Raw genomic sequence first — 27,540 nt, forward strand, 5'->3', positions numbered from 1 at the left:
CTATTCTTGTCTCTTGACTCTCTCACAGAAAGTTTAGTCGATTTATATATATTTTAATTGCATTTTGTGTGCTGTTTCCCTCAGCTTTATTAAGATATGATTGATATGTAGGTTTGAGTTTATGTTGATTTGATACACTTGTTTATTACAAAATGATTACCACCATAGCTTTAGCTCACACCTCCATCACATCACACAATTACTATTTCATTTTTGTGGTAAGAATATTTAAGACTCACTCTCTTTTAACTTTTAAGCATGCAATATAATACTGGGTCATATGTTGTATGTTACATTCTAAGAACTTATTCATTTTATAACTGGAAGTTTATACCCTTTAAGGATCATTTCCCTATCTCCCTCGCTCCCAACACTACATTATTTGCTTCAGTGAGTTCATTCTGCCTTTGTGTTAATTATGCTATGTAGATGCTCTTATAATTGAAAAACTTGCTGGCTTGTATTTATTGAAATAATTTGTCTCCCCATTATTTTGAGTTTTCTTTGTAGATATTCAGATTATATGAATAAAAACAATTTAGTTTTTTCTTTGCAGTGCTCATATAGTTTAAATTTTTTCTTGCCTTATGTTGTAATTGTAATCTTAGTATTATATAGACTAAAAGTGGTAATAGTGGGAATCCTTATGTTGGCCTGAATTTCAGAATGTTTGAATGCTTCTGAGTATGTTATTTCCTATCTGGTTTTTGGTAGATTCTCTTCATCAGATTGAGAAAATTCTTTGTATTCCTCATTTGTTAAAATCTTTATCATAAAGAATTGTTTAGTGATTTTCCCACATTTATTGAGATGATCATTTAGATTTTCTGTTTTCAGATTTTATATAGTTAATTGTATTAAAAAATTTATGGTTTACTCTTGTTTTCCTGACAACCAAAAGAACTCTGCTCAACAAAGCAATCCTTCAGAATTGAAGGAGAGATGAAGAATTTCCAGGGAAGTAAAAGTTGAAGGAGTTCATAACCACTAAACTAGCCTATAAGAAATGTCAAAGCAACTTCATTGATACTAAAGGAAAGGATACTAGTTAGTAGTAGTAAAATATATAAAAGTACAAATTCTACTGGTTAAATTCAGAATACACAAATGTTTTAATGGTGGGTAAATCAGTTAAACATCTAGTATGAAGGTTATAAGACCAAAGTAGTAGAAATAATAACTACAGTAATTTGTTAATGATACACAAACTAAAAAAATGTATACTGTGAAACCAAAAACATAAAACGTGATGAAAGCGTGAAAGTGTTAGTCACTAAGTTGTGTCCCACTCTTTGCGACCCCATGGACTGTAGCCTGCCATGCTCCTCTATCCATGAAATTCTCCAGGCAAGAATACGGGAGTGGGTAGCTATTCCCTCCTCCATGGGATCTTCCCGACCTAGGGATCTAATGAACCTGAGTCTCCTACATTGCAGGCAGATTCTTTACCATCTAAGCCACTGGGGAAGCCCCAGAATGTGATGAGGGGAGGGTAAAACTACAGTATGAAGACCTGAGAAACAGTAGAACTGATGGTGTCCCAGTGTGTTCAAAGGCAGTCAAAGACCAGTGTCTCAGCTTGAAGGCAGACAGAGAAGTTGAGTTCTTCGTTACTCCTCTCCTGTTGTATTCAGTCCTTAACAGAGTGGATGATGCCTGCCCACATTGGAGAAGCCGTCTGCCTTACTCAGTTTACTGACTCATATGTTAATTAACCTCATGCATAAATAACTGCAAATACATATCAAACTAATGTTAACCAAATATCTGGGCACTTAATGGTCCAGTTAAACTGAAACGTAAAATTAACCATCACCCATATCAACTTGGCACCCATATCTCCTTAAAATATACTTAGTCTCCAAATAAAGATAATAACAGGGTCACAATTGTGCCTAAGATGATACAGTTTCCAGCACACAGTTGAAATTGCACTAACCCCTTTCCTAGAAGATGAGGTTAAGTCCATGAGTGACATTAATACTTCTCCTTAATATTCCTAGCTTAAATACTATGATATAAATACTGTAAGTCCAACACATTCTATGTTACATGATGAGGGAGTAAGAGAGGGAAGGAAACAAGATATTTCCCTAACAACCACACAAAGAATTATTCACACACAAAAAAGTATTCATAACAAAATGATCGTTACAATGCCTTTTATGTAACTGGTTAGATGATTGTAGCTTGCATTAATGGCTGCCTTCTCCCATTTCCTATTCCGTATTCCCCTGCCGTTAGCAAGCACCTCAGCTAGCTGTGGTTCTTTAACTGGTGGAAACCCAAACCATCATTCTTGAAGGATCTGAGGTATTAGTAGTCCTTCCAGGACTGGGTTGTAGTTTTCCATTGACATTAATCACAGGGCATGGAAATTCTATGAGACATCCTGAATGATCTCCTGTATTCCAGACTTACTCTTTCTTACCTCCACTGTGGAGTACCAGTCAAGTTTCCACTGGGGAGTCAGTATCGCTCACCCCTGCCAACCCAGTAACTCCTTCTTTGCCTGTTGATTCAGAAGCATGTGGAACCCAGGGTGACTCAGCTGCAGTCTTAAGTTTCATTCAATGGAATAATTGTTGTGTCAATGGAATAAATGAGAAAGCATTCCTCCCTCTGGAATTAAGACCTCTAGGCTAGCAACTCATAAGACCATGGGAACAGGAAGCAACAATTTTGCTAGTGGGTCTTTAGAAGTAATGATGAGTGGTGCCTCTCTCTACCACCCCTTAATTCCTAGACCTGTGAATTCTGTGCGTGGGAGAAACTGCACCATATATTGGATGCTGATTCATAGGCTGTATAGTCTTCTGGAAAACCTTACCTCTGCTCTACAAGGTATTACCACCTTCCTGGCACTGTCGCTCAGCCTTCAAAAGGCCATTTCATCATTCTGTCAGACCAGCTGTTTCATAATGGTAGAGAACATGTTAAGTGTGTGTGTGTGTGTGTGTGTATGCATGTGCGTGCGTTCAGACATGTCTGACTCTTGGAGACCCCATGGAGTGTAACTCCCCAGGCTCCTCTGCCCATGGAACTTTCCAGGCAATAATACTGGGGTAGGTTGCCATTCCCTACTCCAGGGCATCTTCCTGACTCAGGTATCGATCCTGCATCTCTTAACATCAGCAGGCAGGTTCGTTACCAACTGTGCCACTTGAGAAGCCCTTATGTTAAGAATAGTGAGTTCTATTTAACCTGCAATATCTTCCTGTATACTTTGAATCATCTCTAGATTACTTTATAACACCTAGTACAAAGTAGATGTTATGTAAATAATTGTAAATACAGTGTCAGTGATATGTGAACAGTTGCCAATACATGGCAAAATCAAGCTTTGCTATTTGGAACTTTCTGGATTTTTTTTTTTAATTCAAGTATTTTTGTTTCATGGTTAGTTGATCTGAGGATGCAGAATGTGAAGATATGAAGGGCCAACTATATTAGTTGTTTGAGTACGGTAACATAATTTTCTGGTTACCAATATAATGAATTGGTTGTTAAAATTTTGCATTTTGAAATAGTAAACGCCCTCAAAGATGCCCACACGAATCAACAAATAACACTGATGACTCTGTTCTTTTCTCTGGAAGTTTCAGCTTATGTAGGAAAGATGTAATTCTTTGTCATAGAAAATTATGAACCTACTCTGTCATTTGAGAGAACAGTTTGTACTTTATTAAGCAGAGTATTATCATTGATATTTTTCACTTTTGCCTTTTGTAGTTTTACAGTTCTTAATGATGGCATATTGATTTTCTTTGCAGGTTTTCTTTAGGTGATGCTCGGAGGCCTCTTCATGAAACAGCAGTTTTGGTAGAAGATGTAGTGCACACTCAGTTAATTAACCTGGTAAGAGCATGTAGTCTTATTTGGTAGCTCTGCTCTGTGTTCTACTTAGATTGGCATTGCAACCCAACTTTTTTTTTAAATGTCTTTTTAAAAAACATTTCAAATTCTTTCGTCATCTCTATTGAAATATAATTTTCCTGTAACGGAATTTCACCAGTGCATGATTCAGTGAGTTTTGTCGACTGAGTATTGTCATGTGACTAGCAGTGCAGTCATTATATAGAAATATTTCCATCATCCAAAAACATTCCTTTGTACCCCTGTGTCATCAGTCTTTTCTCCCACTCCTGATAACACTGGTCTGTTTTTAAATCTTTATATCAGTGTAGTTTTTTTAGAACTTAAAAATGATCTTTTGCCCTGTATTTGAGATGTATGAAGAATTGCGCAAATAGTACAGGTAATTCTCAGGGAGCATTCAGCTTCCTCTGTTAACATCTTGTATAACTGTGCTACAGTTATCGAAACCAGGAGTAGCAGTGCTATCATACTGTAATAAAATTACCAAGCTTACTTAAGTTTCATCAGTTTTCCCATTAATGTCCCTGTTCTGTTCCAGGATCCAATCCAGGGTAACTCACTGCAGAGATCTGTCAGGTCTTCGTGGTCTTCTGTCTGCGATCAGTCTTTTCTTAGAGTGTTTCATGACGTACAGGTTTTTGAAAATTACAAGACAGTTATTTTGTAGAATGCTCTTCTTTGTCAGTTGGTCTGATACTTTCTTATGGTTGGAATGCGACTGCGCCTTTTGGTGGTAATACCACAGAAATGATGGACTTCTCTGTGTATCGTGTCAGTGGATTCATGTTGTTGATGTTTATTACAGTTTTAACCTTGATAACTTGGATAAGGTGATATGTGCTGAGTTTTTCCACTATGATGAGGTTACTTTTTTTCCCCCCCTTTTTTTGTTAATAAGTATCTTGTGGGAGATATTTTGTGACTATGCAAATATTCTTTCTCTGAAAAAAAATTGCTTATTTAACATTCATCAGTGGGTATACTTTTCCTTCTCTCCTTTTATCTTTTTAAGTTGCAGTTATTCTGAAAGGAATAGCTATCCTTTATCACCATTACATATAAATGTTTAATGTACATATGTATGGACTAATGTATATTTAAGTTTTACTCATAATCATTATGTAATATTTTAATTTATGTTTATTGCTCAGTTCTTATTCCAGCATTGGCCATTAGAAATGATTTCACGTCCTTTCCTCATTTTCCTATCAAGTCTTCCGGTCCTGTATCTCATAAATGTTAGGCATGTCAGTCCTTTGCTTGGGGCATATGCTACAGGTATATTCTTCTGCTGTGCAGTTTTCTTTTGACTTTGTTTTTATGACAAAAAACATAAAACATGTTTTTTGGGGGGCATACAAGTATTTTTATTTTAATGTAGTCAAACGCATCAATCTTTTATTTCCTTTGTATTTTGAATTATAGTTAGTAACATCTTTCTTATGCTGAGTTTTTAGAGAAATTTCATCCATACTGTCTTTTAGTACCTGTGTGGTTTCATTTTTAACATTTAGTTTCCTAACCATCATCATTTATTAGAAAGCACCTACTTTCATGATTTGAAATGCCTCTGTCTTTATTAAATTAGCATATATATTGGGATCTATTTCTTTTTTATTGTTTGTTTGGTTTTTTTGGGGGGATCTATTTCTGATTTCATGTTCTGTGTGTTGAAGTGTTAGTTGCTCAGTCATGCCCGACTCTTTGCGACCCCATTGACTGCAGCCCACCAGGCGCCTCTGTCTATGGGATTCTCCAGGCAAGAATACTGGAGTGGATTGCCATTTCCTTTTCCAGGGGATCTTCCCTACCCAGGAATCGAACCCAGATCTCATGCATTGCAGGCAGATTCTTTACCAACTGAGCTATACCAGTGGTTTATTTGTCTATGCATGTGCTAATATAACATTTTTAATTGTAGAAGTTTTGTGATATATCTTAAAGATTCTCATGACTAGATACCCCTTTTAATGTTATCTCAGTATGTTCTTGATTATTCTTATATGTTTATTTTTCCATATGAACTTTAGTTTTAAAATTTCTAGCTCTGTAAAATAGCTTGTTGGTATTTTTATAGAGATTGTGTGAACTTTTAAATCAAGTTAAAGAGAATTGTATCTTAATGTTGAATCATTCTAAGGAAAGGGAATGTCTACATTTTGCCAAGACTATTTTTGTGTCTTTCATGAGTGTTTTGATCTTTTTCATCTATAGGCTTCATGTATTTCTTACTAGATATATTCCTAAGTATTTAATCTTCTTATTTGCTATTGGAAATAGGCTTTATCTATAATTACATAATGGCTGAAAGCATCTGGAATTTACTGAAATATATAAATCTGTAGTCTTAAGAAGCTGAGCAAACTCCAAAAAAAGGATAAGCCCAAAGAAATGTATGTTCAAACTGCTGACTGTGAGAGACATAAATCTTAAAAGCACCCAGATTTATTACGATAGGGGAACAATGATTTGAAGGATCAGAGAATTTTTATGAAAATACAAAGACTAGGAGGAAATAGCACAACAGATTTAAAGTACTAGTTTCCATATTCTCCACATCCTCACCAGCACTTGTTATTTCATATCTTTTTCAAAATAGCCCTACCCAGGTATTGACATAAAACAGACACATCGCTCAATGGAACAGAATTAGAGTCCTGAAATATTCTACATGTACATAGTCAATTAATGCACAAGAAAAGTAAACAAAATTGGAGTTTTTGTTTGTTTCCTTTGGGGCTTCTCTGGTGGCTCAGTGGTAAAGAATCTGCCTTCAGTACAGGAGACATGCAGCAGCCTCGAGTTTGATCCCTGGGTCGGGAAGATCCCCTGGAGAAGGAAATGGCAACCCACTCCAGTGTTCTTGCCTGGAAAATCCCGCGGACAGAGGAGCCTGGTGGCCTACAGTCCATGGGGTTGCAAGAGTTGGGCACGACTTAGTGATGAAAACAAACTAACAAAAAGCCAGAATTGGAGAACTGCATGCAAAAGAGTGAAGTTGGGTACTCGTTTACACTGTACATAAACGTTAGCTCAGAATGGATTAAAGAGTCAAATGAAACCATGAAATGCCCAGAAGAGAACAGACCAGTACCTTGACGTTGGACTTGGTGATGATCTTTTAAATCTGACAACAAAAACAAAAGCAAAAATAAAGGCAAGTGGGACTACATCAAACTAAAAAGCTTGTGCACAGGAAAGGAAACTCTCAATAAAATGAAAAGATAACCTACTAAATGGGAGAAACTGTTTGCAAATCATATATCTGATAAAGGACTAATATTTAAAAAATACAAAGAATTTATGTAAGTCAGTGGCCAAAAAAAAAAGTCTGATTAATAAAATGGAAAGAAATCTAAATAGACACTTTTCCAAAGAAGACATCAAAATGGCCAACATGTACCTGAAAAGATACTCACCATTATTAACCATCAGGACAATGCAAATCTAAACCAATGACATTTCACCTTATACCTGTTAGAATGGCTGTTGTCAAAAAAGACTATAAACAACAAATGTTGATAAGGAGGTGGAGAAAAGGGAAGCCTTGTGCATTGTTAGTGGGACTGTAAATTGGTGCAGCCACTATGGAAAACAGTATGGAGGTTACTCAGAAAATTTAAAACAGAAATACCATAATCATCCAGCAATTCCAGTCCTGAGTATTTATCCAAAGAAATGAAAACACTAACTCAAAAAGACATATGCACATCCAGGTTTATCTGTAGTAGCCAGGATATGGAAACAAGGTGTGTATTCATAGGTGGATGAATGGGTAAAGAAATTATGGTGTAGCTACACAATGGAATATTATTGAGCCACAAAAAATAATGAAATCTTGCCATTTGCAGTACTGTGAATGGACCTCACGGTTGTTATGCTAAGTGAAATAAGGCAGGCATAGAAAGACGAGTACCATAACAGCTCTCTTCTGACTGGAATCTAAAATAAAAATAATCAAGCTCGTAGATACAGAGAAACAGATTGGTGGCTGACAGTGTCAGGGAGTGGACTGGAATGAAGTTTTTGTTTTAGTTTAAATAAACTGATGTTTTTTATTTTAAAAATAAACTAATTTTTAAAACATTATCATAACTGATAATGGTAGTATTCACACAGATACAAATTTGTACAACTCTAGAGTTCTTCATGCTTTTGTATATACTCATCTCTATAAAAAACATACTTTAAATCTTTCATAGGAGTCAACATATATTTATTAAACTTAACTGAGGAAAGTAAGCATCAAGATAGAGGTAATACGCTCTTGAGCTGTACAAAGATATAGCGTAGAATCTTTACAGATTTCACTTGCAGTATATTAAGATACAAATTTAGTTGCCAACATTTTAAAATTAGATCACCTTTATACAAAAACTTAGGATTTCTGGCTTCTCTTGAAACATTAAAATTGGAATGGTTGACAACATAGGTATGAATTTTGAAATGGAAATCTGAGCTAAGGAGCCACTTCTACCTGTAGTCTTTTCACAGACTGCTTTTTAACCAGCAAAAACCAGAAAATACTTAACCAGAAAAGTATTCAGCATTGATGGAGTTATACAGCATATTGTTGACATATTTCCCATCTCCAGTTTCAGTTTTTAATGTTGGAAGAAAATGATGTTTTTTAAAGGAATTAAAAAACTGTGAGAACAGTATTATATACATCTCTGATGTTCATAGAGAAAAATAATAAAGAAGTTTTTTATGTTATATGCTTTTTTTCTCCTATGACTTAGTGCTGTTAATGCAAGAGTGATCTATCAAATGCTTTGATAGTGTACTGTCAAAGGTAATATATAATATAGAAGAAACCAGAAGAAACTTGTACTCCTTTCCTGAAGGCCCTTACTTAATACCTTAATCTGAAACTTTCAGTTCAGCTGAGTTGCTTAGTCCTGTCTGACTCTTTGTGTCCCCATGGACTGCAGCACACCAGGCTTCCCTGTCCATCACCAACTCCTGGAGCCTACTCAAACTCATGTCCATTGAGTCAGTGATGCCATCCAACCATCTCATCCTCTGTCGTCCCCTTTTCCTCCTGCCTTCAGTCTTTCCCACCATCAAGGTCTTTTCCAGTGAGTTGGTTCTGCAAATCAGGTGGCCAGAATATTGGAGTTTCAGCTTCAGCATCAGTCATTCTAGTGAATATTCAGGCCTGATTTCCTTTAGGATTGACTGGTTGGATTTCCTTGCAGTCCAAGGGATTCTCAACACCAGAGTACAAAAGCATCAATTCTTTGGTGCTCAGTTTTCATTATAGTCCATCTGTCACATCCAGACATGACTACTGGAAAAATCATAGCTTTGCCTAGATGGACCTTTGTTGGCAAAGTAATGTCTCTGCTTTTTAATATGCTGTCTAGATTGGTCATAACTTTTCTTCCAACAAGCAAGTGTCTTTTAATTTCATGGCTACAGTCACGGTCTGCAGTGATTTTGGAGCCCCCAAAAGTAAAGTCTGTCACTGTCTCCATTATTTCCCCATCTATTTGCCATGAAGTGATGGGACCAGATACCATGATCTTCGTTTTCTGAATGTTGAGTTTTAAGCCAACTTTTTCACTCTCCTCTTTCACTTTTATCAAGAGGCTCTTTAGTTCTTCTTTGATTTCTGCCATAAGGGTGTTGTCATCTGCATATCTGAGGTCATATTTCTCCCTGCAAACTTGATTCCAGTTTGTGCTTTATCCAGCCTGGCATTTCACATGATGCACTCTGCATATAAGTTAAATAAGCAGGGTGACAATATACACCCTTAACACGCTCCTTTCCCAATTTGGAACCAGTCTGTAGTCCATGTCCAGTTCTAACTGTTACTTCTTGACCTGCCTACAGATTTCTCAGGAGGCAGGTCAGATGGTCTGGTATTCCCATCTCTTTCAGAATTTTGCAGTTTGTTGTCATCCACATAGTCAAAGGCTTTGGCATAGTCAGTAAAGCAGAAATAGATGTTTTTCTGGAACTCTCTTGCTTTTTTGATGATCCAGTGGATGTTGACACTTTGATCTCTGGTTCCCCTGCCTTTCTAAATCTAGCTTGAACATCTGGAAGTTCACGGTTCACATACTGGCAAAACCTAGGTTGGAGAATTTTGAGCATTACTTTGCTAGCATGTGAGATAAGTGCAGTTGTGTGGTAGTTTGAACATTCTTTGGCATTGCCTTTCTTTGGGATTGGAATGAAAGTTGACCTTTTCCAGTCCTGTGGCCACTGCTGAGTTTTCCAGATTAGCTGGCATATTGAGTGCAGTACTTTCACAGCATCATCTTTTAGGATTTGAAATAGGTCAACTGGAATTCCATCATGTCCAGTACTGCTGCTGCTGCTAAGTCGCTTCAGTCGTGTCCCACTCTGTGCGACCCCATAGACAGCAGCCCACCAGGCTCCCCCATCCCTGGGATTCTCCAGGCAAGAACACTGGAGTGGGTTGCCATTTCCTTCTCCAATGCAGAAAAGTGAAAAGTGAAAGTGAAGTTGCTGAGTCGTGTCTGACTCTTAGCAACCCCATGGACTGCAGCCTACCAGGCTCCTCTGTCCATGCATTTCTCCAGGCAAGAGTACTGGAGTGGGGTGCCATTGCCTTCTCTGATCACCTCCACTAGCTTTGTTTGTAGTGATGCTTCCTAAGGCCCACTTGACTTTGCATTCCAGGACTTCTGGCTATAGGTGAGTGATCACATCATCATGGTTATCTGGGTTACGAAGATCTTTTTTGTATAGTTCTTCTGTGTATTCTTGCCACTCTTCTTAATATCTTCTGGTTTTGTTAGGTCCATACCATTTCTGTCCTTTATTATGCTCATCTTTGCATGAAATGTTCCTTTAGTATCTCTAATTTTATTGAAGAGATCTCTAGTCTTTCCCATTCTGTTGTTTTCCTCTGTTTGCATTGATCGCTGAGGAAGGCTTTCTTATCTCTCCTTGCTATTCTTTGGACTTCTGCATTCAGATGGGTATATCTTTCCTTTTCTCCTTTGCCTTTAACTTCTCTTCTTTTCTCAGCTATTTGTAAGGCCTCATCAGACAACCGTTTTGCCTTTTTGCATCTTTTTCCTGGGGATGGTCTTGATCACTGCCTCCATCACAGACCTCTGTCCATAGTTCTTCAGGCACTCTATCAGATCTAATCCCTTGAATCTGTTTGTCACTTCCATGGTATAATCGTAAGGGATTTGATTTAGGTCATATCTGAAACTTAAAGGGGAAGAAAATCCAAAGCATATAGTTTAAAATCTGTATAAAACTTCTGACTGTGTTAGAGAGCATGTTAGATTATTAAAGCCACAGGATTTTTCTCTATTAATTTTTATTGGAATAGAATGGCACAGTCATAAAGAACCTGCCTCCCAATGCAGGAGATTCAAGAGGGTGTGGATTTGATCCCTGGGTCTGGAAGCTCCTCTGGAATAGGAAATAGCAACCCCCTCCAGTATTCTTGTCTGGAAAATCGCATTGACAGAGGAGCCTGGCAGGCTACAGCCCATGGATCTCAAAGAGTCAGACACGACTGATCACGCGCGTGCACACACAGACACACACAGTTGCTTTACAGTATTTAGTTAGTTTCTTGCTGTACAGCTAGTGAATCAGTCACACGTATCCATATGTCCGCTCTTCGTTAGATTTCCTCCTGGTTTAGGTCACCGCAGAGAGCACAGCTCCCTGTGCTGTGCAGTAGGTTCTCAGTTAGTTATAGATTTTACACATGTGTGCTTAATCACTCAGTGGTGCTAGTAATTTTAGTATTACTAACTTTCTGTAAGTTAGTAATAGTAAATGGTCACTATTATAATGGATTATGATAAGGTAACAGGGCTATTTAATACCAGGATTTAGATTAGAAATACATTGAAAAATTCATTGAAATGTTCTTCTAGATTTTCCAGAAAGATGCAGACATTTTCATATCCTAATCTTCCATCTTCTCCCACTCCACAGGGTCGTCTACACTTCTGTTTGAAGTAGGTAGAGATTTATGCCAACTTGAAATTGTGTGACAGACTTGCTCTTATGATTGCTGTCAATAATAAGATGTTTGCAAGTTCCCAAACTGTCATGATGTCTGATGACTACGTAGCTGCTTTCATTTTTTAAAAATTCATTCAAAGGTAAATATCAGGGGGCCCTTTACATTTTATACATAAAATATAACTATCTACCATTCCACTTCAGAATCACATTGGATTTCCACTACTCAATCTACCAGGCAGCCAGGAAGTTCTTCAGTCTGTTGGCCTGTGTTTCCACATCAGAACCAGTTTCTCAGGGTTATTCTAAAGGTCTTTAGTTACGAAAACTAATAGCAAATTTGTGTGTCCACAGTGATCGCTTACACCTCCCATCTGTGTTAGCATTCACCGAGTCGTGCCTTCCTCACTCTACTTGCGTGTAATGCTTCCTCACTGGACGGTTTATCTTCCTGGTAGATAAACGCAGGGCACTTGCTCAGTTCTCATCACCACTTCTGTGGGGCTGTCCCTTATGTCACCTCAGCCATGGTTTATGAGTGTGTTTTAAAATAGTAATAACAGTTTCCTGTGCAGGACTTCAATTAGTAGGGTTATCAAAATAGGACAAACTAATATAATTTGTGATTGCATAAAATAAAGGAAGTAGAGGTACCATGGGGACCTAATGAATCACAAAGTGGAAACAGTCTTCTCGCTGACTAAACATTCAGACTTTGTGCTAAGTCAGAGCGTGGAGATGTAGCTCAGCACACTGGAAAACCATCTGTGTTTACATGGATGGGACAGAGAAATTCACAAATACCCTCTGGGAAAAAAAATTCTTGGCTTATTTGTCTGTTTCTACTGTTGAGGAAATGAAGCACCGCTTATTTAGCATAAACATGCTGAAAGCACACCTCTTTTGTGGGATGCACATAACATGTGCACACATACACACAGAGTGGCTCACAATACACAACATGCTATGTTATGAAAAAGTGATTGACTTCTCTGTTCTTTCTTTTCAAAGAATGTACTGTAGAAAGTTTACTAATTGTTTTGAACATTACTTGTTTCTGATTGTTCTTAATGTTTTCTATTTAATGAATCCTATTTTCTCTCATATATTACTACCTCATGCCTTCAGATATAGTATTATATTTCCTCTTTTAAAAAAAATAACATTGCAGTTGACAGATATTTAATAATATATTACATATAATTAAATATATTTAATAATATATTTAATAACATTTAATAATATTAAATAAAATTATTTAATAATATTGCAGTTGACAGATATTTAATTTTTAATCTGCTACACAAAATGGGCATATTCTCAGTGGACTGCCTGTTTAGCTCCACTTTCCCATCAGTTCGCCTGGGTAGTTTGCCACAGCATAACCTAGAGGACCCCCAACAAGGAAAGAATTTCCAGTCCTTTCTCTGCTCTCAACATATCTTCTTCTTCCTCCTGTAGTATATTCACTCTACTTCTTGTTGTTGTTGTTCAGTCGCTCGATTGTGTCGTATTCTTTGCAACTGCATGGACTGCAGAGCACCCGACTTCCCTGTCCTTCATCATCTCCTGGAGCTTGCTCAGATTCAGTCCGTTGAGTCGGTGATGCCATCCAACCATCTCATCCTCTGTCGTCCCCGTCTCCTCCTGCCCTCAATCTTTCCCAGCATCAAGGACTTTTCCAATGAGTCGGCTTTTCTCATCAGGTGACCAAAGTATTGGAATTTCAGCTTTAGTCCTTTCAATAATAAATCATTCAATAATAATCAGTTCAATAATCAGGGTCAATTTCCTTTAGGAGTGGCTGGTTTGATTTCCTTCCTGTCCAAGAGACTGTCAAGAGTCTTCTCTGACACCTCAGTTCTAAAACATAAAGTCTTCAGCGCTCAGCCTTCTTTACTCTCCAGCTCTCACATCCATACATGACTACTGGAAAAACCATAGCTATGAATATTTGGACATTTGTTGGCAAAGTGATATCTCTGCTTTTTAATATGCTGTCTATATTTGTCATAGCTTTTCTTCCAAGGACCAAACATCTGTTCATTTCATGGCTGCAGTCGCCACCCATAGTGATTTTTGGAGCCCAAGAAAATAAAGTCTGTCACTGTTTCCATTGTTTCCTCATCTGTTTGCCCTGAAGTGATGGGACCAGGTGCCATGATATTAGTTTTTTGAATGTTGAGTTTTAAGCCAGGTTTTTCACTCTCCTCTTTCAGCTTCATCAAGATGCGCTTTAGTTCCCCTTGGCTTTCTACTATTAGGGCGGTGTCATCTGCATATCTGAGGTTGTTGATATTTCTCCCCGTAATCTTGATTCCAGCTTGTGATTCATCTAGCCCAGCATTTTGCATGATGTACTCTGCATATAAGTTAAATAAGCAGGGTCACCATATACAGCCTTGACGTATTCATTCTACTACTAGAATATATTATTCTGCTAATAGTCAATTATTGAATTCAAGGTAAGAGAATCTCAGAATATACACTGTTTACAGTTCCAGTTAGTTTAAAGCACCGTTTCATATTACATGGTTTTCTTAGCGGAGTTATAAAACAGTACCTTGCCTCCTTTCCATGAGTGTCAAGGCTTTTCCTTTGGTGTTCTTCATTTATTTCCTGCTGGTCAGCTAGAATCCTGTTATCTAGCTCAGGCTAAGCTCTGCTTGGCTTCTTGGCTCCTGTGCCAAGTTTGGATTTCTGACCTGTGCTTGAAGTTTCAGTTCTGGCTGAAATTCCTATTAAATGCCTAGTGCATAGTTTCCAAGAATTTCAGATTTACCAAAGACAGGCAGCTCCTTCATAAAATATCCTCTCTCCAGATTGATTTGCATCACTGAATTAAAATAGGTACAGATTTGTGCCAACTAGAAATTGTGTGACTGACTTGATATTTTATGCTGTCAATAATATGCTTTTGATAGTATCCATTTTGAGTGCATTTCAAAAAGAAAACCCACGTTTTTTGATGACTGTATAGCTACTTTTAATTCCCTGTTTACCCACAGTTAAATATCATAAAGGGCTTTTTGTTTTATACATAGAATATAATTATCTAGCATTCCATTTAAAAGTCATACTAGATTTTCACTATATAAATTTATCAGCCAACTAGTAAATGATGTAGTCTGTTGAAATATGTTTAAAAGACTCTGATGCTGAGAGGGATTGGGGGCAAGAGGAGTAGGGGACGACAGAGGATGAGATGGTTGGATGGCATCACTGACTCGATGGATGTGAGTCTGAGTGAACTCCAGGAGTTGGTGATGGACAGGGAGGCCTGGCGTGCTGCGATTCATGGGGTCGCAAAGAGTCGGACACGACTGAGCGACTGAACTGAACTGAACTGAACTGAACTGATGAATTGGTTTTCAGAGTTATTCTGCTGCTGCTGCTGCTGCTAAGTCACTTCAGTCATGTCTGACTCTGGGCGACCCCATAGATGGCAGCCCACCAGGCTCCCCCGTCTGTGGGATTCTCCAGGCAAGAACACTGGAGTAGGTTGCCATTTTCTTCTCCAATGCATGAAAGTGAAAAGTGAAAGTGAAGTTGCTCAGTCGTCTCCAACTCTTAGCGACCCCATGGACTGCAGTCCACCAGGCTCCTCCGTCCATGGGGTTCTTCAGGCAGGAGTACTGGAGTGGCGTGCCATTGCCTTCTGCACAGAGTTAGTCTAATAATCTTTAATTATGTAAATTAGATAAGAATAAGCTTTGCTGGTATGAAGAGTGACTGACTAACCTCCCATCTGGATGAGCAGACAGTGAGCTCTCCTTCTCTATCTGTTTCTACTTGTAATGCCTTTTACGTTGGCAAATATCTCCCAGCTGCTCTATTCTCACCCATCAGATTTTGTGTTCTCTTCTGTATCTGAACCAAGAAATTGTTTTCAGACTCCTATCCTCCAGTATCTTTCCCAAGGTCTTTGAAAGTCTTTTATTTATTTGTAACCCTAGATCTTTTAATGGAGTTGCTGTTTCTCTTGATAAATGGAAAATTACCCAGAGAAAAAGGAAATAAAAATTAGTTAACATCTACTGTGTGCCAACCAATACCCTATAATTTTTTTTATATATTATTTTGTTGTAGATATATAGTCCATTTTCCAGGGTTAAAAAAAAATCACATTATTATTTCTGTATAGCTTTTTAACTTAGTTTAACACAATTTAACTCTGCCTTATGTGTTATATAGGTATAATTAGATATAATTTATATAACTATGTTATATATAGATATAATTAGATATAATTTCTCAGATTCTAGTATTATATATTAGTCTACACATAAAAATATAGTTCATTTTTTAAAATGTTTTTATCCCTTCAGATACTCACATTCATCCTCATTTTTATTAGGAATATTATTTTACCAATTGTGATATGGAGCAGTTTGTTTATGCTGATAGTTTCAAATGTTTCTAGTCATTTTTATGTCTCTTAATGAATTTATATATCACATTCTGTTTCTTAGGAATGAACTATCTTAGGTACATCTCTAGAGTAAGTTGAAATTCTAAGTCACATAGATAATGTGAAACTCAAAAGATGTTAGTTAAGTTTGAAGATTGATAAAAAATTGATTTTAAATTTTTAAAAAGAATGGAAAGAGAAATAAGGTCTTCCAAATAAATGTTTCAATTAGAAAAGGCTTAAGAGAACATATTAAGAATATTTTGAGACTAATTTTGAAGAAAATGTTTTATTTTCAATAAAATCTTACTGACTTTGCACTTTTTAAAAAATTGTATAAATTTATTTATTTTAATTGGAGGCTAGTTACTATATTGTATTGGTTTTGCCATACTTCAACATGAATCCGCCACGGGTATACACGTGTTGCCCATCCTGAACCCCCCTCCCACCTCCCTCCCCGTACCATCCCTCTGGGTCATCCCAGTGCACCAGCCTTAAGCATCCTGTATCATGCATTGAACCTGGACTGGCGATTCGTTTCGTATATGATATTATACGTTTCAGTGCCATTCTCCCAAATCATCCCACCCTCTCCCTCTCCCACAGAGTCCAAAAGACTGCTTTGTACATCTGTGTCTCTTTTGCTGTCTCGCATACAGGGTTATCGTTACCATCTTTCTAAATTTCATATATACATGTTACTGATGTTCAAACTGGTTTTAGAAAAGGCAGAGGAACCAGAGATCAAATTGCCAACATCCGCTGGGTCATGGAAAAAGCAAGAGAGTTCCAGAAAAACATCTATTTCTGCTTTATTGACTATGCCAAAGCCTTTGACTATGTGGATCACAATAAACTGTGGAAAATTCTTAAAGAGATGGGAATACCAGACCACCTGACCTGCCTCTTGAGAAACCTGTATGCAGGTCAGGAAGCAGCAATTAGAACTGGACATGGAACAACAGACTGGTTCCAAATAGGAAAAGGAGTACATCAAGTCACCCTGTATTTTGTCACCCTGCTTATTTAACTTCTATGCAGAGTACATCATGAGAAACGCTGGACTGGAAGAAACACAAGCTGGAATCAAGATTGCTGGGAGGAGTATCAATTACCTCAGATATGCAGATGACACCACCCTTATGGCAGAGAGTGAAGAGGAACTAAAAAGCTTCTTGATAAAAGTGAAAGTGGAGAGTGAAGAAGTTGGCCTAAAGCTCAACATTCAGAAAATGAAGATCATGGCATCTGGTCCCATCACACATGGGAAATAAATGGGGCAACAGTGGAAACAGTGTCAGACTTTATTTTTTTGGGCTCCAAAATCACTGCAGATGGTGATTGCAGCCATGAAATTAAAAGACGCTTACTCCTTGGAAGAAAAGTTATGACCAACCTAGATAGCATATTCAAAAGCAGAGACGTTACTTTGTCAACAAAGTAATGTGAGAGTTGGACTGTGAAAAAGGCTGAGCGCCAAAGAATTGATCCTTTTGAACTGTGGTGTTGGAGAAGACTCTTGAGAGTCCCTTGGACTGCAAGGAGATCCAACCAGTCCATTCTAAAGGAGATCAGCCCTGGGATTTCTTTGGAAGGAATGATGTTGAAGCTGAAACTCCAGTACTTTGGCCACCTCATGTGAAGAGTTGACTCACTGGAAAAGACTCTGATGCTATGAGGGATTGGGGGCAGGAGGAGAAGGGGACGACCGAGGATGAGATGGCTGGATGGCATCACGGACTCGATGGACGTGAGTCTGAGTGAACTCCGGGAGTTAATGATGGATAGGGAGGCCTGGCATGCTGCGATTCATGGGGTGTCAAAGAGTCAGACACGACTGAGCAACTGAACTGAACTGATACTGTATTGGTGTTTTTCTTTCTGGCTTACTTCACTCTATAATCGGCTCCAGTTTCATCCACTTCATTAGAACTGATTCAAATGTATTCTTTTTAATGGCTGAGTAATACTCCGTTGTGTATATGTACCACAGCTTTCTTATCCATTCATCTGCTGATGGACATCTAGGTTGCTTCTATGTCCTGGCTATTATAAACAGTGCTGCGATGAACATTGGGGAACACATGTCTCTTTCAATTCTGGTTTCCTCGGTGTGTATGCCCAGCAGTGGGATTGCTGGGTCATAAGGCAGTTCTCGGAGAAGGCAATGGCAACCCACTCCAGTACTCTTGCCTGGAAAATCCCATGGATGGAGGAGCCTGGTAGGCTTCAGTCCATGGGGTCGCTAAGAGTCGGGCACGACTGAGCGACTTCACTTTCACACTTTCAAGGCAGTTCTGTTTCCAGTATTTTAAGGAATCTCCACAGTGTTCTCCATAGTGGCTATACTAGTTTGCATTCCCACCAACAGTGTAAGAGGGTTCCCTTTTCTCCACACCCTCTCCAGCATTTATTGCTTGTAGACTTTTGGATCGTAGCCGTTCTGACTGGCGTGAAATGGTACCTCATTCTGGTTTTGATTCACATTTCTCTGATAATGAGTGATGTTGAGCATCTTTTCATATGTTTGTTAGCCATCTGTATGTTTTCTTTGGAGAAATGTGTGTTTAGTCCTTTGGCCCATTTTTTGATTGGGTTGTTTGTTTTTCTGGAATTGAGGTGCAGGAGTTGCTTGTATATTTTTGAGGTTACTTGTTTGACAGTTGCTTCATTTGCTATTATTTTCTCCCATTCTGAAGGCTGTTTTTTCACCTTGCTTATAGTTTCCTTTGTTGTACAGAAGCTTTTAATTTTAATTAGGTCCCATTTACTTATTTTTGCTTTTATTTCCAGTATTCTAGGAGGTGGGTCATAGAGGATCCTGCTGTGATTTGTGTCAGAGAGTGTTTTGCCTATGTTCTCCTCTAGGAGTTTTATAGTTTCTGGTCTTACATTTAGATCTTTAATCCGTTTTGAGTTTATTTTTGTGTATGGTGTTAGAAAGTGATCTAGTTTCATTCTTTTACAAGTGGTTGACGAGTTTTCCCAGAACTGCTTGTTAAAGAGATTGTCTTTTCTCCATTGTATATTCTTGCCTCCTTTGTCAAAGATAAGATGTCCATAGGTGTGTAGATTTATCTCTGGGCTTTCTATTTTGTTCCATTGATCTATATTTCTGTGTTTGTGCCAGTACCATACTGTCTTGATGACTGTGGCTTTGTAGTAGAGCATGAAGTCAGGCAGGTTGATTCCTCTAGTTCAGTTCTTCTTTCTCAAGATTGCTTTGGCTATTCAAGGTTTTTTGTATTTCCATACAAATTGTGAAATTATTTGTTCTAGCTTTGTGAAAAAATACCACTGGTAGCTTGATAGGGATTGCATTGAATCTATAGATTGCTTTGAGTAGTATACTCATTTTCACTATATTGGTTCTTCTGATCCATGAACCTGGTATATTTCTCTATCTATCTCTTTGATTTCTTTCACCAGTGTTTTATAGTTTTCTATATATAGGTCTTTAGTTTCTTTAACTAGATATATTACTAAGTATTTTATTCTTTTCATTGCAATGGTGAATGGAATTGTTTCCTTAATTTCGCTTTCTATTTTCTCATTATTAGTGTATGGGAATGCAAGGGATTTCTGTGTGTTGATTTTATATCCTGCAACTTTACTATATTCATCAATTAGTTCTAGAAATTTTCTGGTGGAGTCTTTAGGGTTTTCTATGTAGAGGATCCTGTCATCTGCAAACAGTGAGTTTTACTTCTTCTTTTCCAATTTGGATTCCTTTTATTTCTTTTTCTTCTCTGACAAAATTCAACATCCATTTATGATAAAAACTCCCCAGAAAGCAGGAATAGATGGAACATTCCTCAACATAGTAAAAGCTATATATGACAAACCCACAGCAAACATTATCCTCAAAGGTGAAAAATTGAAAGCATTTCCCCTAAAGTCAGGAACAAGACAAGGGTGCCCACTCTCACAACTTTGCACTTCTAATCCAGCTAAAAATCTGACAGTGGAGAACAGAAGGGCAGTAGACTTCACTAAAATCATGCTCATTTTTTCGTGGTTTTAATTTAGAAGTTTATAGATTTTTCTTTTTTCCAGTAGAGTAGATGCAGCAGAAATGGTGAGGATCAAGGCAATTAGTTACTAAGACAGGTACCAATAAGCAGCAGCAAGAGGTTGTGAAAGTGTTGGAGCTAAGAGAAAATGATTGCTTTAAAAACAAAATTATAGGAATCTATTTGGTGTAAGAATACAGTTTATAAATTATGTTACAGAAAGTATGTATTGAAATACCTAACATCTGCTAATAAAGTTCATTGATTGCAGAGACAACCACTCTTACATATAACAAGCGTGATGATTAATACTCAAAATTAAGGCTTGCAACAAGTAGAAAAGTTGGTACATTCAGAATACTCTTTAGAAAGTAAAGATAGCATGTGATACACTTATAAAGATGCCTCTCAATAATAAAAGTTTATTTTTTTAATCTGGAAATTTAGTTATATATAATACAGCATATATTTCTTAAAAGATCAAAAAACTTTCCCCCCCCCCCAAACTTTGTATACGAATTCCTTGATTTAGCAATTCCTTAATGAAATTTTAAAAATATATTTTCTTTTTAAAGTTTCAATCTGTGCACACATTGACAAAATGACATCTGTTAAAATCAACATTTTACTTAATATTTACAATAAACCTGGGGAGTTAAAAAATATCTTCATTTTGTAGGCATGGAAACTGGAGAACAGAAAGATTAAGTAACTTGACAGAAGTCACATAGGTTATAAAGTAGGAGATATGAAATTCAAATGATTTCTTCTTCAGAGAGTTTGGGGAGGATGAAAAATTCTGATTCTTTTATGGATACTTAGTGGTTGAATTTGCTGTGTATCTCTAAGGTCCTTTCTAATTTTGAGTATTCTGTGATTCTGTGAAGTGAAGAGTATTGTTTCCAGAATAGATTCATATTCTGCAGAAGGTTTGTGGAGAATAGTGAACAAAAAGAAATGGTTAGCAGAGAGGAGCCCCAAGATAAGAAAGCAGAGTCTTCTTTCCTTGTGGAAAATAAAACTTCAGTATCAAGTCTCCGTTAAAGATATCCCATATTTTAAATCTGTAAAGAGAAAAAGTAACATTCTTCAACATGAGAAATGGTCATTATAACCAGTAAAAAATTCTCAGCACGATGAATAATTTTGTAATGTGAAAGTGGCATCATTTGATAGATCTCTGGACAAAGGTAATTAAATGTTAAGAAAGAGGAGATTAAAACATACTCAAAAAAGATATTTAAAATGTGAACTTTTCTGGGAATTTACCATTTGCTGCTTGTTGATCATTGGCTTTAAGAAATTAAGTTCTAGATGTCTTCAGGAGTAGGATTCCGATTTTTAAATGTCAGATAAATTGCCTAGAACTCAAATTTAGCCATTGGTTTATATGAAATCTGCTTGATCAAGCTATGTGGATTTCTAGTTGGAATATAAATGTTTCTTTAAATGTGTACTGGTGAAAGGAATGAAAAGGTTGGGACTAAGATATTCAAAGTCATTAAATTTCAAACTGAGAAATTTTTATGTAATTCTCTTGGTTGCTGGGGCACTGCAAATTTCAGAAAGCAGCATAGTCACTAAAGTGGATAGAATAACCAGGCTGTTTTATATAGGACAGTGAAGGACTCAAGATGACATTTCCAGAAAGGTTTGTTTGGAGAAGAATGTTGAAATATTAATATTTAGGCAGGAATGTTACCACCTCGATGGTGACAGGTTTCTGTACTATATTTGCTATCTGTAAACAGTAATCTATTTTGTCTATAAATTAAATCCCATATCTGTAAGAATAAACAAATTCAACACAAAATATTGATCAAATCTGTTATGACCGATATCAGTGTTTATCTGAATAAAAAATTAATAGAAGTATGAGTTCTTAGTACATTCAGATGTACCAATTTGACATATTCTCTTACTAATCACTGTTCTAAGTGTGACTCTCCTGGTTACGTTCGCAAAACCCACAAGAGTTTTTGAACCTTCAGTTGGGAAATGCTGGTAGGGTGGAAAGCTTTTGGAGACATATCCCTGGGTTTGAATTTTGGCTTCCTAACTTGCTAGTTGTGCAACCTTGAGCATTAGTCTTTCTGAAACTTGGTTTACTCATCTGTAGGAATGTACCTACTTGATAGGCGTTATATAAAATGATTTATATAAATGATTTCAACTGCTGATGAAAACATGATTTCATTAATGCCAGCCATAAATTTAATCATAAATCTATACAATGGGAATAACACAGTGTTGAAGGCAGAGGCACTAAAGAGCCAAAAGAGAGCTTGGGTGTATTTCTGGGGCCACTTTCCTGACTTTGAATGTCTTGCTACATACAGTTCTGTCTTGATTTCTCCTACCTCTCTCTTCTGGTATACTTAAATATCTTAAAATTCTTAGGTATCAGTTTTGATAATTTGTTATATGTGGATTTCCCGGTTCCTTCCTTGTCTATTCCCATCTAACATTATATCCCTGAGAAGAAACTGTTAGATACAAAGTGGTCTAAGTTGCCTTTGTTTGAATCCTGGGGCATAGAAGACTTCCATAAACTTCATGCTTTCTCATCTTATGACTGCAATTCGAAATCGTAACCTAACTAGAAGTGAAAGTGAAAACAGGAGCACAGTGTTGACTGAAAGCATTTATTTTTCTCCATCAAATCCGTGAATGCTCTCCTAAATGATTTTTCAGGTCCCAGCATTTTGTATTTTATCGTGACTACTATGTTTAGTTTTTTCCCTTTCCCACAAGTGAGTAACTTGCAGAATACTGTATGAAAAAGTTACCCAACATGCCTGAAAAACACATGGAAAGATTTATGAAGTAAGTAGCAACATGGAGAGATAGTACAGAGAAATGCATAAATGGGTCAGTGAGAGAGGGTTCAGAGGACAGAAACGAAAGTCCAAGCCCCCAAAATGAGCACTGTGCTAATTTATTGTATAATTATTATTGAGCCAGAATCAGTTATTTAATATGAATATACCTTTTAAAATATGAGGCACTATATTTATTACTTTTATTGCTAATAATGATCTTTCAAAACCTGTTTTGAAAGTCTTTACTCTGAAGAGTAAGCTTTTTACCAAATATAGAGCTTTTTATCTGAAATATTGTTAGAATTAATAGATGCAATTTTTATTATCAGTATTAGCATTCATGGGCTTCCTGGGTGCCACAGTGGTAAAGAATCTACCTGCTAATGCAGGAGATGTGGGTTCAATCCCTGGGTGGAGAAGATCCTCTGGAGAAGGAAATGGCAACCCTCTCCAGTATTCTTGCCGGGAAAAACCCATGCTCAGAGGAGCCTGACAGGCTACAGTCCATGGGGTCTCAAAAGAGGAGGGCATGACTGTGCGATTAAACAGTAGCAACAAATTCGCCTTCAGAGTTAAGTTATAACCTCTCGGTGCCAAGATTAGGGGAGAGTCAGACATCCTTCCCGTGTTCTATTTTCTGTGAATCAACCCTTATGCGTTTTACCTTCTAACACCTTGGCATTTATATAGGAGATTTCAGAGAAAAAGTTAAAATTCAGTATTTTAAAATTAATCATCCAGCTTTATTATTTTTTAAAATATTTTTTCACCAACTGAAATCGTGCAACATAATACTTCTAGGCTTATACCTGTATTTAACACCATTTTTCAAAATATGTATCCATAAAAGTAAAATTACTTGCTGTGCTTTATGTAACTGAAGTTACAAAAAGACTTGTAACTTCTAATAATCAGCTTAATCTGATATTAAACTCTTGATAGTTTTGGAACAGGAATTTTTGTTTGAAAGAAAGATTGGCTTGTTAAATGAATTATGCAATTATAAGTAAATGTGGTTACAGCTGTTTTTGATTTCTTTGTTATACACCTGATTGGAAACAAGTTTTTAAAAATATTTTTCCATTTCTTACACTGACACCTAGTGTTCACTCTTTCTGATATCTTAAATATCAAAATGTAGTTATTAATAGCTCTGGAACTATTTAATTATTAATAGCTCTGGAATTAGAATTATAAAAAACATGTTTTTAAGCAGTGCACCTGTTCACAAATCAATAACTCCTATTTTCAACACCAGTGAGATAGTTTTTCTTAGTTATATACATGACTCAATTGCTGAGGCTGTTTTGACCACAGCAAAACTCAGTGAAGGATAGAGTTTTAAAGGTGAGAGGAACTTAGGTGGATTTTAAAACCAAAATTCTTAAGACCCCAGTGCTTTGTTATGTACACAGTTCCTTCAAGTCCAAGGGGATGATTTTGTTTATGTGAGTTTGGTTCCTAGGCAATAGAGGTAACAAATCACATTTAATTATGTAAGTATTGAAGATTTGATATTATTCGTTGGACAGGAATGAAGCAAGATTGAGTTGTTTCTGATTTTCTTATTGAGGTTTATTTGGCATACATTATATTAGTTTCACATGTACAACATAATAATAGCAAAATGATCACTACAGTTAAGTCCAGTTAACATTTGTCACCATACATAGTTAAAAATTTTTTTTCTATTTCTCGTGATGAGAACTTTTAAGATCTACTCTATTAGCAACTTTCAAGCTTGCAATACAGTATTATTAACTATAGTTACCATGCTGAGTGACCTTGTGGTATTATATGTTTACTATTTCCTGTGAAGTCCTAAGGATGATTTAAGTACTCCAGTCTTTCTGGTAATAAAGTTTAAAGATCTAGAAGATTAGTATCAAATTATCTGCAGTTAAGTAAACGTGTATATAAGTTGGGGAAAATTTATTTATGTAGTAAGCAATTGTTAAACCAGAAATCCAGGTGGTCAGTGCAAATAGTGAAATTTATTCATTTTGTTTTTTATATATTTCATGAATGTAGGGAATGATATTATTGGTTAAGTTGAAAATTTTAAATAAATTTGAACATTTAATTTGCTTAAGTATCTACAAAGTCAGTGACAAAGAGTAAATTTCAAGTCATTCCTAATTTGCTACAGATTTCAGAGTGTTTGAGTAACACAAATGTATCTTTCAGTGAACTGTGATTTTTCTCATAAGTAAAAATCAAACATTTTAAACATAGGAGGTAATCATAATTGAATTAGATTTATTGTTAATAATAATCATGTTTTTAGGTAATGTAAGAACTTTGCTCCGGGAGTTGGTGATGGACAGGGAGGTCTGGCGTGCTGGGGTTCATGGGGTTGCAAAGAGTCGGACACGACTGAGCAACTGAACTGAACTGAAGAACTTTGAAAGGGGAACTCTGTCTCATAAGCTATTTTTTATACATAGCACAACACATCTTTATTATATAATTAATATTCATAACTTAAATTTATTTATCATCTGCTATTTGATAGACACTATTTTTGATGCAGGAAAAAGGTGTTTAATGAGGTCTTAGTAATGTTTTGGTTAACAGAAATGATAAGACTAAAGATATACAGTACATTTCTCAAGTTGTGTTTTCAGGGTTATCAAGTTCAGCTCCAGATCAACCAGGTTCTTAGAAAAGTGGTGCCCAGTCCCTTTAATTGTACTCTAACACATGTGACATGAAAGGACCTTGTCAGATAAAGCAAAAATGAGTAATGAAGTCGGTAACCGTTGTGGAGCACATAGTTTTCCTTTGATTTAAATGGCATGAAAATTTTAATTCAGAATATTAGCATACATTAAGTTGAATGAAAACTGGAGCAGTAGTAAATTATGTCCATAAATATAGTGATTCTCTGTGTAGAGATACTTCAGAATGCTTAATGAAATATTTCAGTTTTTCTCTTTTAAATCAGGACAGTAAAGTTTCAAATTATACTTTTTTCCAGGAGCTTAAAGACAATGCATGTTGTGCTTTTCTATTGTGTAAGCTCATTGGCACCACTTTTATTCAAATCACTTGCTTCATTCAGAAGCTCAAATAAAATTAAAAGAAAGGCATCACACTTACATGTAACAGAGTGAAAGTTCACCTGGTTTTTTTCCCTTTCTGTTCCAGGTGCAAAAATTGGCTGAAACGGCTGGGACAGGCAGTTATGTTAGAATAGTTTCTGGTTTAATGTTTTATCAGGCCCAAGAGTAAAATATTCTACAACTACTGCAATTTTATATTGCTACTCCTAAGGTAGAACTCTGTTAAAAATAGTGTATAATTATGTGGATTCTGATATAAGTAAAATCCGGTCTCCTCAATTATGCTGTGTATAACAAGGTAGAGTTAGACTGGATGGAATTGTTGGCTTCACAGGGGTTCCATCATTCAGTGATTCATCGAAGGTTTACCAATGAAACTTGCGAAAGCACTGTTTCAGGCACTGGGGATATAATGGCACACAAAGCCTCTGCCCTCATAGAGCTTGTATTTTGGTGTTAAAGAAAGATAATACATGAATAAATAATATGAAATAATAAATAAATCAATAAATAATAAAGATAATTTCTTTGGTGTTCAAGAAAGATACTAAATGAATACATAATGTCAGTAAATGAATAGATAATGTTAACTGCTATAAAGAAAATCATGAAGGATAAGAAAAGGGAAAGGGAAAGTTAGATTACTTTGAGGGAGGTGAAATTTGAGCAAAAAAGTAAATAATGTTAAATAGAGTACCATACAGCAGTTTAGGAGAAGATCATTCCAGACAGAGTGAACAGGAGGTATAAAGTTCCTAAGACTGAAATGTGTTTCAGAAACAGAAATCTCAGGGTGTTTGGAGTGGAGGAAGTGGGGTCAAATGCTAGAAGAGGAGATGTAAAATGTAGGCAGGGTCATGATTATGTAGGCATTGTGTTTCTCTGTGTCACTTTCACTTTTCAACTTTGTGTAGGACAGAAGCTTTTAAAAGGTTTGAATTACTTTGATAAATCTTGCTAAGGAGTTGCATTTTGTTCAGAGTCTAATGGGAAACTACTGAAGTTTATAAATAGGGAATGGATTTGTGCTCCCAGGTATAGGTATTTTATTGATCTTCTAGAATTTGACTTTAAAACTAAGCACATGGGTTTCATAAGTATTTTTGTCCAGGGAAGTAAATTCACTAATTCTTTCACTTCATCATTCCAACAATTTCTGAATTTGAAGTACAGTATTTTCAACCACATGTACATTGGTGTACAATGAATCCCCAGAACCTTCTTGATGATTTAAGGTTTTTAGAAGATCACTGTAGCTGGCTGTAGGAGTGGAAGCAGGGAGACTAACTAGTTAAGAAGCTTCTCATGTGGTTTGTGGTAGCTCACACTGGTGGTGAAAAGTGATCCAGTCTGGCTTTGTTTTGAAGGTATGG

General features: G+C 36.6%; 1 protein-coding gene across 3 annotated transcripts in view; it reads left to right on the plus strand.

Moving 5' to 3' along the window:
* Nucleotides 1-27,540, plus strand: part of SUPT3H (SPT3 homolog, SAGA and STAGA complex component) — a 398,573-nt gene that overhangs the window by 193,123 nt on the left and 177,910 nt on the right. For all 3 annotated transcript variants that reach the window (XM_018038799.1, XM_018038800.1, XM_018038801.1), the window contains exon 3: nt 3,774-3,858. In XM_018038799.1, the coding sequence (XP_017894288.1) occupies nt 3,774-3,858 (85 nt within the window). The remainder of the gene's footprint in view (nt 1-3,773; nt 3,859-27,540) is intronic.

Source organism: Capra hircus, chromosome 23, assembly GCF_001704415.2.
Source record: "Capra hircus breed San Clemente chromosome 23, ASM170441v1, whole genome shotgun sequence".
NCBI lineage: Eukaryota > Metazoa > Chordata > Mammalia > Artiodactyla > Bovidae > Capra > Capra hircus.